The following is a 15,136-nucleotide window of genomic DNA, read 5'->3' as shown; positions in this document are numbered from 1 at the left end:
AGCAAAAAAAGCGAGTCATGTGAATTTTTTGATTTCCCAGTGCATATAAAAGTTATGTTTACACTATTCTATAGACTATTAAGTGTTCAGTAGCATTCTGTTTAGAAATATATATATATATAGTATGTACATACCTTAATAATACTTTATTGCTAAAAATGCTAACCATCACTAACCCTTCAGTGAGTCATGATCTTTTTGCTGGTGTGGGAGAGTCTTGCATCAGTGTTAATGCTGCTGATGATCCGGGTGGTGGTTGCTGAAGGTTGGAGTGGTAGCTGTGGCAAATGTCTTAAGATAGCAATGAAGTTTGCTGCATCAATTGGCTCTTATTTTACAAATGATTTCTCTATAGCATCAGTGCTGTTTCATAACTTTTATCCACAAAAAATCTTTCAAAATTGGAGTCAGTCCTCTCAAACCCTGCTGATGCTTTACCAAGTAAGTTTATGTAATAATATTCTAAATCTTCTAAATCTTTTGTTGTCTTTTTAGCAGTCTTCATAGTCATCCCCAGGAGTAGATTCCATCTCGTAAAACCACTTTCTTCATTCATCCATTGGAAAACAGCTTATTGTCTATTCAAGTTTTATCATAAGATTGCAGCAATTCAGTTGTATCTCGGCTCCACTTCAGATTCTAGCTCTCTGGCTGTTTCTACCACATCTGCAGTTACTTCCTCCACTGCAGTCTTGAACCCCTCAAAATTGTCCAATACTAAGTTGAATAAAAGTAGCAAAAGGAGGCATCCTTGTCTTCTTCCTGATCTTGCAGAAAAACTTCTCAGTCTGTCAACATTGAGTGTGGTGTTAGCTGTGAGTTTCTGATAAGTGGATTTTATTATGTTGAAGTAGTTGGTGATGGACAGGGAGGCAAAGACTCAGACACGACTAAGCAACTGAACTGAACTGAAACTGAGTTTCTTTCTATTCCTAGTTTGAGTATTTTTATCATAAAAATGTGTTGAATTTTGTCAAAAATCCTTTTCTATATTAATTTTGATGGTCGTGTTATTTTCCCTGCATCCTCTCAATGTGTAGTATATTGATCAATTTGTATATATTGAACCATCCTTGCATCCCAGGAATATATCCCACTTGGTAATTAGTATACTTTCAATATATTGCTAAATTCTGTTTTCTAGTGTTTTGTTGAGAATTTTTGCATCAGTGTTCATAAGAGATATTTGTATTTATCTGCAGTTTTCTTGTGTCCTTGTTTGACTTTGGTATCATGGTGATGCTGGACTTGTAAATTAATTAGGAAATGTTCCCTCCTCTTCAGTTTTTGGAAGAGTTTGAGAAGAATTGATGTTAGTTTTTTAAATGTTTGATGTAGTTCATCAGTGAAGCCATCAGGTCCAGGACTTCCCTTTGCTGCAAGATTTTTGATTGCCAAGTCAATCTCCTGACTAGTTAAAAGTCTGTTCACATTTTATATTTCTTTGTAATTTTTAGTCTTGCTAGTTGTTTTTGTTTTGGAGATTTGTATATTTCATCTAGTTATCCAGTTCATTGGTGTACAGTTGTTCATAGTTCTCTCATAATCCTTTTTATTTCTGTAGAATTGGTAGTAATGTCCCATTTTCATTTCTAATTTTAGTAATTTGAGTCTTTTTTTCCTTAGTTTACTTTCCCAGCTAAATAATTGTCAATTTTGTAGAGCTTGTCAAAGAATCAACTTTTGTTTTCATTATTTTTCTCTATTTTTCTATTCTCTATTTTTTTGGTCTCTGCTGTGAATTTTATTTCCTTCTAGTAACCTTGGGTTTGATTCTTATTCTCATTCCTTAAGTCATAACTCTATGTTATTGATTTTGAGAGCTTTCCTGTTTTTCTTTAATGTAACCATTTATAGCTACACAGTCACCCGTTTGCTTTTCCTGCATCCCATAAGTTTTTGTATATTGTGTTTTTGTTTTCATTCATCTCTTAAGTATTTTCCAACTTCCCTTGCACTTTCTTTTTTAATATTTTGGTTGTTTAAGAGTGTTATTTAATTTCCTGTAGAAGGAAATGGCAACCCACTCCAGTATTCTTGCCTGGAAAAGTCCATGGACAGAGGAGCCTGGCGGGCTGCAGTCCATAGGGTTACATGACTGAGCATGCATGCATGAGGGTGGAGAGAGATGGGTTGGTAGCAATAAACTGGTAGACCTAAAAAAAAAAAAGATATTTAATTTCCACAAATGTATGAATATTCCTTACTTCTAGTAGTTTCTAACTTCTTTCCATTTTGGTTAGAGAAAAAACTTTCTATATCTGTCTTTTGAACTCTTTTGAGAGTTAATTTGGGCCCTAACGTTGTCTGTTCTGAAAATGTCCTTGAAAATAGACATGCTGTTTTTGGGTAGAGTGTTCTGTATAAGTCTGTGAATCTAGTTGGTTTGATGGTGGTTTAGTCACTAAGTCATGTCTGACTCTTGCAACCCCATGGACTGTAGCCTGCCAGGCTCCTCTGTCCATGGGATTCTCCAGGCAAGAATACTGGAGTGGGTTGCCATTTCCTTCTCCAGGGGATCTTCCTGACCCAGGAATCAAACGTGGGTCTCCTGCATTGTAGGCAGATTCTTTACCAGCTGAGCTACGAGAGAACCCCAAAGTTGGTCTAGTTGGTTTAGTAAGTCCTTTTTCCTTACTTCTGTGTGGCTGTTCTATTCATCATTGAGATGGGGTTGTTGAAGCCTCTAAATGTACGAGTATGTATCCCCCAGTATTTTGCATCATAGTTTTTTTTTGATGGTCCTGTTACTAGGTGTGTAAATGTTTATAATTGTTGTGTCTTGCTGTATTGAACCTTTTATTAGTATTTAATGACCTCGTTTGTCTCTTGTAAAACTTTAATTTAAAGTCAGTTTAATCTCATATTAGTGTAGCCACCCTGCTCTCTTTTGGTTACTATTTCCATGGAATATCTTTTCATTTTCAATTTATTTGTATCTTTGGATCTAAAGTGAGTTTATTGTAGACATCATATAGTTAGATGACCTTCAGTTCTATTTTGTCAGCAAAATAGTATTGGCTTCATACTTAGATGCTGATTCTTTTACTCTTCTGATTCCACAGCATTTAACTAAATGAAATCTCCTTTGTTTATACATGGGTTAATACCTCTAAAACTTAAGTTGAATGGAGCTTAATGGGGATTTTGGATTGTCATAATTAAATGACTGTACTCTGTTCATAATTTCATATTTGTTTTTCTACCAGCTTGGATATATAAAAGCTTTTATAGGTCATCTATATGCTTACCAGAATGCCTTATCCCTGTCCCCCCCAAAAAAATGTGCTGGACTTCCCTGGTTGTCCAGTGGTTAATACTCTGTGCTTACACCACAGGAGGCATGGCTTCATACCTGTTGATGTGCAACCCCCACCAAAAAAAAAAAGCCTTTGCTAGCTATAATCAGCTGATGTGTTCTTCCTAAAATCGGCTCATAAACTCTAATTAATAACTATGCTCCAGATTTAAAGTTCGGTCTTAGTAGAGTTAACAGTGATTTAAGATAGAAATAGTTTTATTTCAGTACATTTCTGTTATGGAAATAGTGATTTTTTTTTTTTTACCGTAAAACCCATGCTGTTTCTATAAGACAATGATGCTTGAAGTTATAAAGCTATTTAAAGTTTTCCTTTAAGTTTTTAATCTATATTCTGAGTTACCTTCAAATTTGGTCCTTAATGTCACTATAAAGAGAAGTAAGAGTGTTTTATCTCAACTTTTTTTTTGTTATCTCATCTTTTTTAGAAAATAAGATATATCCTGTGCAGATTGTTGAGCTACCAGATTTCACAGATTTCTTATATTAAGCAGTATAGAGATAATTTGATGTTGATTATGGGCTTTTATTATGTATCCTAAGCACTTAGCTCAAAAAAGTGAGCACTTAGCTCACTTTTACTTAAAAAAGGTAAAGCAAAATTTCTCACCACAGAAATGAAATATATTTTTATACTTTAAAATTGATGAATTCTGAAAGAACAATCTTAGAGAATTTTATTTGCAGTTAATGAGAAAAGGCCATGAATTAGAAATAAGGAAATTCATTTTAGTCATAGTTTTGCAAGCAAATACATGTATTGACCCTGATTAATTTACCATTAACAGCGACTGTATATTGTACATGAACTAATTTTGGTTTTGTTTTTAGTGATCATTATTTAGTGGCACTTTTATTTTCATTCACATTTTATATGTCCTCTGATGGCAATTTAACTTTAGCTGGGTTTACCAGTAAGGTGTACCCATTTCATTTTTAAATGTTGCACCTTCTTGGCTCTCTTTTCCCTCTAATATTTTACAATTTTTAAAACATTTTTAATATTGAGTGTAATACAAAGTTTGACTTTTGATTCTTTACTGCATGGTTTTACATTGGCTTTACATTAGCTTTCCCCTTAAAATCCACCTCTGATTCTCTGAGAAAAGAATTTATAACATAACACGGCTTTGTAGTTGTAACAAGTGGCATTTTCTAGAATGAATATAACTCTGGTTTTCTTTGGGATGAGAACTTTTTTTGGGTGAGGGGATGTGTATGGTTCTCCTTTTTGTGTATCATAATTGATACCCTTTACATAGAACAATGATTTATATATTTGAAGGTACTGGTGATCATTCAGTTGTCATGATCATTCGTTTTATGATCATTAAAATGAATGATCATAGTTTAGATTCATTAGTTTTCTTTATAGATAATAGTCCCCTGATCAAAAAAATTTTGTAAACCAACATGTTCTATTTTAAGTATTTATAGGCCATTCTTGTTTTCATCTAAATGCTAGTGAACCACAAGTAAATGTTGACAGTAGTATTAATATTTATTGAAAAAGTGAAAAATAGAATTTGAAATGGTTTATTATCACAAAATATCAAGTACAGACTTTTGCATGATAAAGCATCTGGGCCTGTGAGTTCTATCTTAAGAATACAGCTTTGAGAAAATCGGAGGTTTTGTTAAACTAATGTTACCTCATTGCATTGATGGTTACCAATATTAAAATACAAAATGGTGTTTTGGAGTAAGGATACTTTCTTCCTCATTTACTTTAAAAATATATCTGAATATTTCGATCTAGTATGAACAGCATGTATTAATGTTAAGTGTCATAGATGAGTATAATTATCTTTCACCTTTTCTTTGGGCAGAGGATGACCCAGTTTTCACTAGACAAGATAGCAATCGCAGTGAAAAAGAGACCACGCAGATAGCACATGAAACGGAACCGGAATCAGGATCTCAGCCTCGGCCTGCTGTATTATCTGGCTATTTTAAACAGTTTCAGAAGTCTTTACCACCACGATTCCAGCGGCAGCAGGTAACAATAAAAACATTTTATCTTGTACGTGTGATTTAAAAGGTTTATTGTTCAGTAGTATGAGAAATAATTTAACATAAAATTCAAAATACCCAAAACATACAAATTTCCTCTGAAAAGTTTGCCTCTTCTAAATTAGTAAAAGCTTGTTGATACAGGCTTTATACATTCCTTTTTTTCTTCTGCCTCATCTTACTTTCTAGGAAATGATTTCTTGCAGTATAATTGATGAGGGATTAGTTGCTGAAGTATAAGGCAGAATGTCTTAACTGAACCTTTGTTCTCTTGTCTTGCCATCTCTCACTGTCAAATGTGTTTTCAGTTCTTTTCCCTCAGGATTTCAAAAAAGCCTGTTTTCCGATATGATTGGTTGTATTAATTTATCACATGGAACTAAAGGCTCAAAATGTGAGATCCTGCCTATTTTTTCAGGAACAGATGAAACAGCAGCAGTGGCAGCAGCAGCAACAGCAAGGTGTGCTTCCACAAACGGTTCCTTCTCAGCCATCCAGCAGTGCTGTCCCTCCACCACCACATAGACCTCTTTACCAGCCCATGCAACCTCACCCCCAGCATTTGGCTTCCATGGGTTTTGATCCAAGGTGGCTCATGATGCAGTCATACATGGATCCTCGAATGATATCAGGTAGACCTGCTATGGATATTCCACCCATTCATCCTGGTAAGTTGAAATTGGCATTATCTCCTGGCTTACTTGCAGTTTGCAAGTTTAGAGTTTTTCATTTTCCCCACAATTTTAGTCTTACTTCCTTTGAGAGTTAAAATCTAGTAAGAACTTATATAGGACTTCTTAGTCATAAAATGATGTATCTTCTTTCAGCACAGAGTAGTTAAATTCCAGATACTGTACCAACAGTGTGGTAAGACCAAAATACTGTACTGTATGTTTTGTGAACATTATTTCAAAAATATCAGATGGAAAATTACTATCTTAGTTATAATATCTGTTGTTTGCTGCATTGTTTTCATTCTTTCAGGTGTTTCAGCATTTTAATTTTATCCATATGTTATATATTACAGCTATTTTCTCTGTCATTTACCAGCCTACCACCTGAATTTCCTAGTAGGTTAGCTAAAAACAAATAAAATAGCTGTGTTTATCAGAATAAATTCAGATAATCCAGTACCAAGATGGTATAGAGGAAAATTTAGAGGTGATAAAAATATGATCAAGAATTACATCTTGATTTTAAAATTTATACTGAAAATTTTAAATTTAAGAGAATAATTTATGGCATACTGATCAACTAATTAAATTAATAGAATTTTCTATGGAAAATGTTTTTCTGAAAATTCATCACTTGGTGTAATTCTCAAAATGTTTAACATGCACAGAGTCATGGTACTTGTTATCTGATTTTTATAGGCATTATCTTTTCTTTCCTTTAAAGTGAAATAGGCTGTTCTTACGGTTTTGCTTGTGTTGCTTCCTAGATTTTTAAATCTACTGATTTAACAGCAACAATAAAAATCTCATTCACAGAAAAATTCAATTTTCACTGATGATTTTTTGAGTTAATCAGTTTTACTTGCCAAAAGTATTTCTTTAAATATAGAGATGTCCAAATAGTAATTAAGTATTAACCTGGATTCTGTGTCTATAATGATTCTGTTTCCTTTGTTTTCTCCCCGTACCCCCATCTTTTTTCTGACCTTTTGTGTAGGAATGATTCCTCCTAAGCCATTAATGAGAAGAGATCAGATGGAAGGGTCACCAAACAATTCTGAGTCATTTGAGCATTTAGCTCGCTCTGCAAGAGATCATGCGATTTCGCTCTCTGAGCCTCGAATGATGTGGGGGTCAGATCCCTATCCTCATACTGAGCCTCAGCAAGCCACCACTCCCAAGGCAACAGAAGAACCTGAGGATGTAAGGTAGTTATTAAAGTCATTAGCAAGCCAATAGAATATTGTGGGGAAATGAAAACTGTATAGTCTCCCTGGAGATCATTCTGGCTTAGGGGTGAGCCACAGATCTGATTTTCTCCCATTTAATATGCCTTATTTCATTCTAAGATGTATTTTCCTTTTCCTGGCATTTACTATTGATTGATTAGGGCATTTTGTAACATAGTTCTTTCTGTACGCTTATTTAAATACTAAAATTTAGTGGTAGCTGTCAAAATTGTTAAGATTCTCCTGTACTTGACATATAGTCTGGCTAAAGTGTTGATATAATTCTTCCACTTAATGAGAAATGTTAGACATTTAATTCGCAATATCTTATGTAAGTTTTCTAAGGTCAAGTTAAGGATAAACACTAATTTACAGTTACTTTGAAGTATCAGACAATTGATGATCTTCAGTAATTTATAATGATAAGTTAGAGCTTTTGCCCTTTTAAGGAATGTTTTAAAATTCTGATTCATTGGGAAAGATGGACCTACTCTAGTGTACTCTGGTTATAAGTGAAAATTACCAGTTTTGATGGATATAACTTTCACATAAGCATGGTCTAAACTTCTTTATCTTAAGGACTGGTTTTAATTTTTTTAATTGAGAGGAGTAGAAACATAACACAATATCTACCCTCCTGTCAGATTTTTAAGTATATAATACAACGTTGTTAACTGTAAGCATAACGTTGCATAACAGATCTCTAGAACTTTTTCATCTTGTACAACCAAAATTTTTTACCCATTTAATCACAACTCATTTCTCCCTTCCTCCTAGTCCCTGATAATTACTTCTTTATGGACTAGTTTTATTATATTACATAGTTTATATAAGTAGGATCATAACAGTATTTGTTCTTCTGTGACTGGTTTATTTCACTTAATGTAATCTCCTCATCTATGATGTAGCATATAGCAGGATTTTCTTTCTTTAAACAACATGCTGTTATATGCATATACATATTCTTAACCCCTTTATCTGCAGTAGACATTTAGGTTGTTTCAATCTCTTGGCTCTTATGAATAATGTCGCACTGATCTTTTTGTAGAGACATAAGGTTCTTTATGATTAGGATCCATTTTTTGCTTTTAAATTGGAGGGATTATTTTGCTGTACATGTGAAAAAGATTTTTGCTGTGATGGCTGTTATTTCTTTGAATTCTCATGATCGTAGGCCTGAAGCTCCATTGGATCAGGAACAGATAACGGCTGCTTATCCTGTAGAACATGGTCGGTTAGAGGCTCATCCAAAACCAGACTTTGTCAGAGAATCAAGTGAGACAGACGTACAGAAGTTTTTAAGCAGATCAGTGGAAGACATTAGACCTCGTCATACTGACACAAATAGTCAGTCTACTTGTTTTGATGTACCTGATCAAAAGACTATAGCCACTCCTCAAGAAGAGCGAATTTCAGCTGGAGAAAGTCAGCCTGCCCGGAAAAGAAGTGTTTGCCATGGATCTAACCATACTCAAAAATCAGAGGAGCTGAGGAATGAGCCATCTGCAAGCATTCCTAAAGTAACTAGCAGAGGTATTGATTCAAAAGAACCAGCCGAAAGACCAGAGGAAAAACCAAAAAAAGAGGGCTTTATCCGATCTTCTGATGGACCAAAACCTGAGAAATTGTATAAATCTAAATCGGAAACTCGTTGGGGCCCAAGGCCTAGCTCCAACAGAAGAGAAGAAGGTAACGACAGGCCTGTGAGAAGATCAGGTCCTATTAAGAAACCTATACTTAGAGATATGAAAGAAGAACGGGAGCAAAGGAAGGAGAAAGAAGGAGAAAAGGGAGAAAAAGGAGAAAAAGTCACTGAAAAATTGGTAAAACCTGAAAAGACAGAAAAGAAAGAACCTCTTCTTCCACCACCCGCACCACCTGCAACACCGGTTCAGCCACAGTCGGTTCCACCACCACCTCAGCCAGAACCAGAGAAACTTCCTTCAGTAGAAATTTCGCCTTCAACTTTGGTACAAAAGCCACCTCAAGATACCGAGAAGCCTTTGGAATCTATAAGTAGTGTTGAGGTAGAGCCTGCAGTTAAAACCGTAAACCAACAAACTGTCACAGCACCAACAGTCAAGGAAGAAAAGCAGCCTGAGAAAGTCATCACCAAAGATCTTGTTACAGAGAGAACTCGACCAGATTCAAGACCAACAGCTAAAAAAGAATCCACTTTACCCCCTAGGACCTACTGGAAAGAAGCAAGAGATAGAGATTGGTTCCCAGATCAAGGATACAGAGGTCGAGGCCGAGGTGAATATTACTCCAGAGGGCGAAGCTACAGAGGCTCTTATGGAGGACGTGGCAGGGGTGGTAGAGGGCACACTCGAGATTATCCTCAGTATAGAGACAATAAGCCACGAACAGAGCATGTGGCCCCAGGACCCCTCAGGCAGCGAGAAGAAAGTGAAACACGAAGTGAGAGCTCTGATTTTGAAGTTGTTCCCAAAAGAAGAAGACAGCGAGGTTCAGAGACTGACACAGACAGTGAAATTCATGAAAGTGCAAGTGACAAGGATAGTTTAAGCAAAAGTAAGCTTCCCAAAAGAGAGGAACGGCCTGAAAGCAAAAAACCTATAAAGCCTCAGTCTTCTTTCAAGCCTGAAAATCATGTCCGAATAGATAGTAGACCTCTAGAAAAACCTTTTGTAAGGGATGATGATAAATCTAAACCAGGCTTCCTTCCTAAAGGAGAGCCTACAAGGCGAGGCAGAGGGGGAACATTCAGACGTGGTGGAAGAGATCCTGGAGGTCGACCATCACGCCCTTCTACCTTACGAAGACCTGCTTATCGGGACAATCAGTGGAACCCAAGGCAGACAGAAGCTCCTAAACCAGACAGTGGGGAGCCACCAAGGAGACATGAGCAGTTTATCCCTATCCCAGCAGATAAACGACCTCCAAAATTTGAGCGAAAATTTGACCCAGCTAGAGAGAGGCCCCGAAGGCAGCGTCCTACGCGACCACCAAGGCAAGATAAACCTCCCCGATTTAGACGACTAAGGGAGAGGGAGGCTGCTTCAAAAACCAATGAGGTGACAGTGCCCACAAATGGCACAGTTAATAATGTGGTTCAGGAACCAGTTAATACTGCTGGGGATATTTCTGGGAATAAGACACCAGATTTATCTAACCAGAACTCTTCAGATCAGGCAAATGAAGAATGGGAAACAGCCTCTGAAAGCAGTGATTTCAATGAGAGGCGTGAGAGGGATGAAAGAAAAAATGCTGATTTGAATGCACAAGTGGTGGTAAAGACGGGAGAGAATGTTGTACCTCCAAAGAGGGAAATAGCAAAGAGAAGTTTTTCTAGTCAGCGACCTGGCATAGATCGCCAGAATCGGCGTGGTAACAATGGTCCACCCAAATCCGGGAGGAATTTCTCAGGTCCGAGGAATGAAAGGAGAAGTGGCCCACCATCAAAAAGTGGAAAGCGAGGGTGAGTATTTTTTTTTCCTATTCTAAAAGTGTAAGAGTGCTTGAGAAAGAGGTTAGTGGATCACAGAAGTCCTTGCCTATTGTTATGTTACATCTCCCAAAAGAGTCCTGTTAGAAATTTGTGGCTTTGGGAAAATCGACACACCCTCAAGGACAGGACATACACAATGTCTTCCATTTGGTAGATCATCTTACTGACGATGAGTAGCCTGCCTTTCTTGATTTCTCTCTGGAAAACTGTGGTGCTCACAGGTGTCCTCTGGGACTTAATTAGTATGTTGTAATCATATTCGGAGAAGGCAATGGCACCCCACTCCAGTACTCTTGCCTGGAAAATCCCATGGACGGAGGAGCCTCGTAGGCTATAGTCCATGGGGTCGCTAAGAGTCGGACACGACTGAGCGACTTCACTTTCACTTTTGCCTTTCATGCACTGGAGAAGGAAATGGCAACCCACTCCAGTATTCTTGCCTGGAGAATCCCAGGGACAGCGGAGCCTGGTGGGCTGCCGTCTATGGGGTCGCACAGAGTCGGACACGACTGAAGCGACTTAGCAGCAGCAATCATATTCAGTCACTCTGTACTGGTTTCTAGAGAGTGAATGTTGAAACTTAAGGAAGGATACATTATATTCCCCTCTCAAGTTGCAAACCTACAATAAACCATTTAGCTTACAGAGAGGCCTAGAAAGCAAAGTCCTGCCCTACCACCAGGGCCACCAGTAACACAAATAGCACATCATTGGTGTTTTTGGAAGAATTTTTCTCAACTGTGCTTAATTTGGTCTGTTCTTTTTAAATATTAAAGTGCTGGTTATAGTAAATTATTATTTTTTAGTACTAAGAAAATTATAAAGTAGCATTATTTCTAGTTTTAAATGTAGGCTCTGGTACTTCTATTTGTATAAATTCTCTGCTTCCTCACCAGTAAAATGAGGAGAAAGCAGTAGAACTTTAAAAATGTGTAAAGATTCAGTGACATGATATTTATGAAACAATGTAACACCTGGTATATAGTAAGCAACCATTATTATGGTGTGCCCATTTTTTAAGAAAACAAATTCCCAGATTTGCAGCCTAAGCTGATAAGAAATTTATTCAGACAAAATATTATCTTAATCTGCATTGGTTAGTTAACACTTAGCATGTCGGGTTACTATATCAGTCAGTAAAAAATATTTTTGCTTCCTGATAATTTAGAAAAAGTTCCAGGGAAGTAATACTACCAGTTGTGTTTATTGAGTATCAGTTTAACACAGAATTTAAACCTCCCTTTAAAAGTCAAAAGGATAGGATAATATATATAGTTACATTAACAATGTAGTTGTTGACTATAACCAAGCTATTCGAATTTCAAGTAGTAATACTCAAGGTTTCAGCTACTTAGCAAGTCTTTTGTACCATGTAGATGATAGCAACTTGAACCTGCAGACATAGCAGTTACCAGCTATAGATGAATGTTTTCTAAGTGTCACATTTAGAAGAAATGAATTCATAGTTCACATGTTTGAGATCATGCTTCTTGTCAGGCTCTTGATAAGCTTTTATCTTGAGTAATACTACAGATTGAGCTGAAAATGAATTGATAAGCCCGTTTTTCGTGATGTGTGTTCTTGAAGTTTTTATAAAATGAACCCAAGAAAAGAATTTGTTAACAGGGAAAAACCCTGTAGAAATACTTTTGGTTTGTGAAGTGAATCATTTCCATATTAAAACTGGTTTTTAGAATGTTTATATATATATATATATATGTATTCTGGAAAGTCCCATGGACAGGGGAGCCTGGTGGGCTGCAGTCCATGGGGTCGCTAGGAGTCGGACACGACTGAGCGACTTCACTTTCACTTTTCACTTTCATGCATTGGAGAAGGAAATGGCAGCCCACTCCAGTATTCTTGCCTGGAGAATCCCAGGGACGGGGGAGCCTGGTGGGCTGCCATCTATGGGGTTGCACAGAGTCGGACACGACTGAAGCGACTTAGCAGCAGCAGCAGCATGTATATGTATAAATCTGATTGAACTTTTAAAACAAAGACTTGTAAAGCATAGAATTCTTCTACACTTTTTTTTTTCCATATACCACCCTCTTGTGGAGAAGATCCACCAGTGAATACTTTGGACTAGCTTAGATCACAGAAATTTTCTGGTATGAACAATGTCGATTAGTTCATTTATAAACATAATGAACACAGTCAGAACCTTCAGGGAATAATTACAATTCTAGAATTTAATTGCTGGAAAGAGCTCTGAGGAGCTAGTCTTATTTCCTTTATTGGGAAGTTCCATCTTAGTAAAGTTGCACCCAACAAAAATCACCAAGGCATTTCTATCCCACTGATATTTCTTCTTAGATTGAACTTTAGAAACTGCCACTAAGGGCATTTTTCGTTCGATCAAGTATATGGAGACAGTGGGCTTCCCAGGTTGTTCAGTGGTAAAGAATTCACCTGCCAATGCAGGAGATGCAAGAGACACAGGTTTGGTCCCTGGTTTGGAAAGATACCCTGAAGTAGAAAATGACAACCCACTCCAGCATTCTTGCCTGGAAAATTCCATGGACAGATGAGACTGGCGGGCTACAGTCTGTGCAGTCAAAAAAGAGTCAGATATGACTGAGCAGCTAAGCCACACACCATGCACACATGTGGAGCTAGTAATAAAATCTCAGATTATTATTTTGTAGGCCATTTGATGACCAGTCGGCAGGCACAAGTGGTGCTGATCCTGTCAATGGCAACTCTGCACACCATCAAGAAGGAGCACCTAATGGTACAGGACAAAAGAACTCCAAAGATTCTACTGGGAAAAAAAGAGAAGACCCCAAACCAGGCCCTAAAAAACCCAAAGAGAAAGTGGATGCGCTGTCACAGTTTGATCTCAACAACTATGCAAGTGCGTTTCAGACCGTCTTTGTCTGTCTATCTGTTGTCTGTCTGTCCGTCTGTTACATTTAAGTAGATATTATAAATAAATAAGTCATCAAAAAAAGAAAGTTGGACTTCAGGGTAGAGATAGAGACTGATTATGAATCACTAATAGAGCTTTAACTGAAATAACACCAACTTTTACCATACCTGTGAGTGCTTGATAAAAGTCTTGTTAAAGATAATCCACAGTTTCACTTTTCTTAAGAAAGTAAATTAACCACTCTTCCTTGCTAAACAGATGTGGGGGACACACAGAAAACCAAATGAAGATGCTTTGTATATATGCTGTGTTTGAAAGGAGAGAAGTGTTAACCTCAATGAATTATGACCTTGAGAAAATTGGTGTCTAAGATACGGTAAATAGAGAATAAATAATAGGATGGGAGGTAGTGTTGCTGTGGATAAATACTTTCAGAAATTCACGGAGTGATAGGATGTCAAATGTGAAGGATAACACAGCCAGAAGGAAACATATGATGAACACGTTAACAAGGAATCTCTAAGAGTAGACACTTAAACAGATGAATATTGGTATTTCCCATTCATTCAGATGAGACTTAAGCTAGAAATACTGAATAAGATTGAGAGATTTACTAAGTTGAGACTAGATAGTAGTAATGGGAAACTGGTTAGGTACTGTTATTGCGTATTAGAGATGTAGATGAGAGTTTTCTTTCATCTAGTTAATGGTTATTTATACATATTCAATTTGATTTGGGCCCAGGACCTTGACATTATTATTTCTAGACCACCAATTTTCAAAACGGGGTCCTCAGACCATCAACATCACCTGGAAGTTTGTGAGAAAAACAAAATCTTGGGCCCTACCCCAGGTCTACTGAATCAGAAACTCTTGGCATGTGAAGCAATCTGTGTTTTAACAAGTTCTCCAGGGGATTCTTATTCCAATGCACGCAAACTTGAGAGCTAATTCTGGACTACCATTTTAGGATTCATGTGGAAAAGAAAAAATCTTAACTGTATGTTTTAAGAATTTTTAGATTCTTTAGAACTGTGGTTCTTAATAGGGATGATTCTGTACCCCAGGGGCACGTGACAATTTCTAGAGACATTTTTGGTGTTGCAGCTAGTGGCTAGATGCTACTGACATATATATATATATATATATATATATATATATATATATATATATATATTTGTCAGCCTCAGGTCTTAGCTACAGCACGTGGGCTTCTCTCAGGTTGTGGTGCATGGTCTCTAGAGCTTGAGGTCTCAGTAATTGGTGGTGCACAGGCTTAGTTGCTCCTTGACATGTGGGATGTTAGTTCCCTGACCAGGGATTGCACCACATCCCCTGCACTGGAAGGTGAATTCTTAACCACTGGACCTCCAGAAAAGTCACCTACTGACATATTCGTGGGTTTAGGCCCAGAAATGCTGCTAAATGTTTTACAGTGCACAAAACGGCTAACTCACAATGTTAATAGTGCTAAAGTTACAAAGCTTTGATTTAAAGTGGTTAAAGTAAATCCATAGGAAATTTGGATGCTTATCTTAGTGTGGTCCATGAGAA

General features: G+C 37.0%; 1 protein-coding gene across 12 annotated transcripts in view; it reads left to right on the top strand.

Moving 5' to 3' along the window:
• The window catches only part of PRRC2C (proline rich coiled-coil 2C), a 95,353-nt gene that overhangs the window by 45,185 nt on the left and 35,032 nt on the right, over nt 1–15,136 (top strand). For all 12 annotated transcript variants that reach the window (XM_081489508.1, XM_081489507.1, XM_081489506.1 and 9 more), the window contains exons 13-17: nt 5,149–5,318; nt 5,751–6,000; nt 7,004–7,214; nt 8,410–10,677; nt 13,359–13,567. In XM_081489508.1, coding sequence (XP_081345634.1) covers nt 5,149–5,318; nt 5,751–6,000; nt 7,004–7,214; nt 8,410–10,677; nt 13,359–13,567 — 3,108 coding nt within the window. The remainder of the gene's footprint in view (nt 1–5,148; nt 5,319–5,750; nt 6,001–7,003; nt 7,215–8,409; nt 10,678–13,358; nt 13,568–15,136) is intronic.

Source organism: Giraffa tippelskirchi, chromosome 5, assembly GCF_054371585.1.
Source record: "Giraffa tippelskirchi isolate mGirTip1 chromosome 5, T2T-mGirTip1v1.2.pri, whole genome shotgun sequence".
Taxonomy (NCBI): domain Eukaryota; kingdom Metazoa; phylum Chordata; class Mammalia; order Artiodactyla; family Giraffidae; genus Giraffa; species Giraffa tippelskirchi.
Note: the sequence above shows the minus strand (reverse complement) of the source record. Positions and strands in the feature narration are given on the sequence as shown.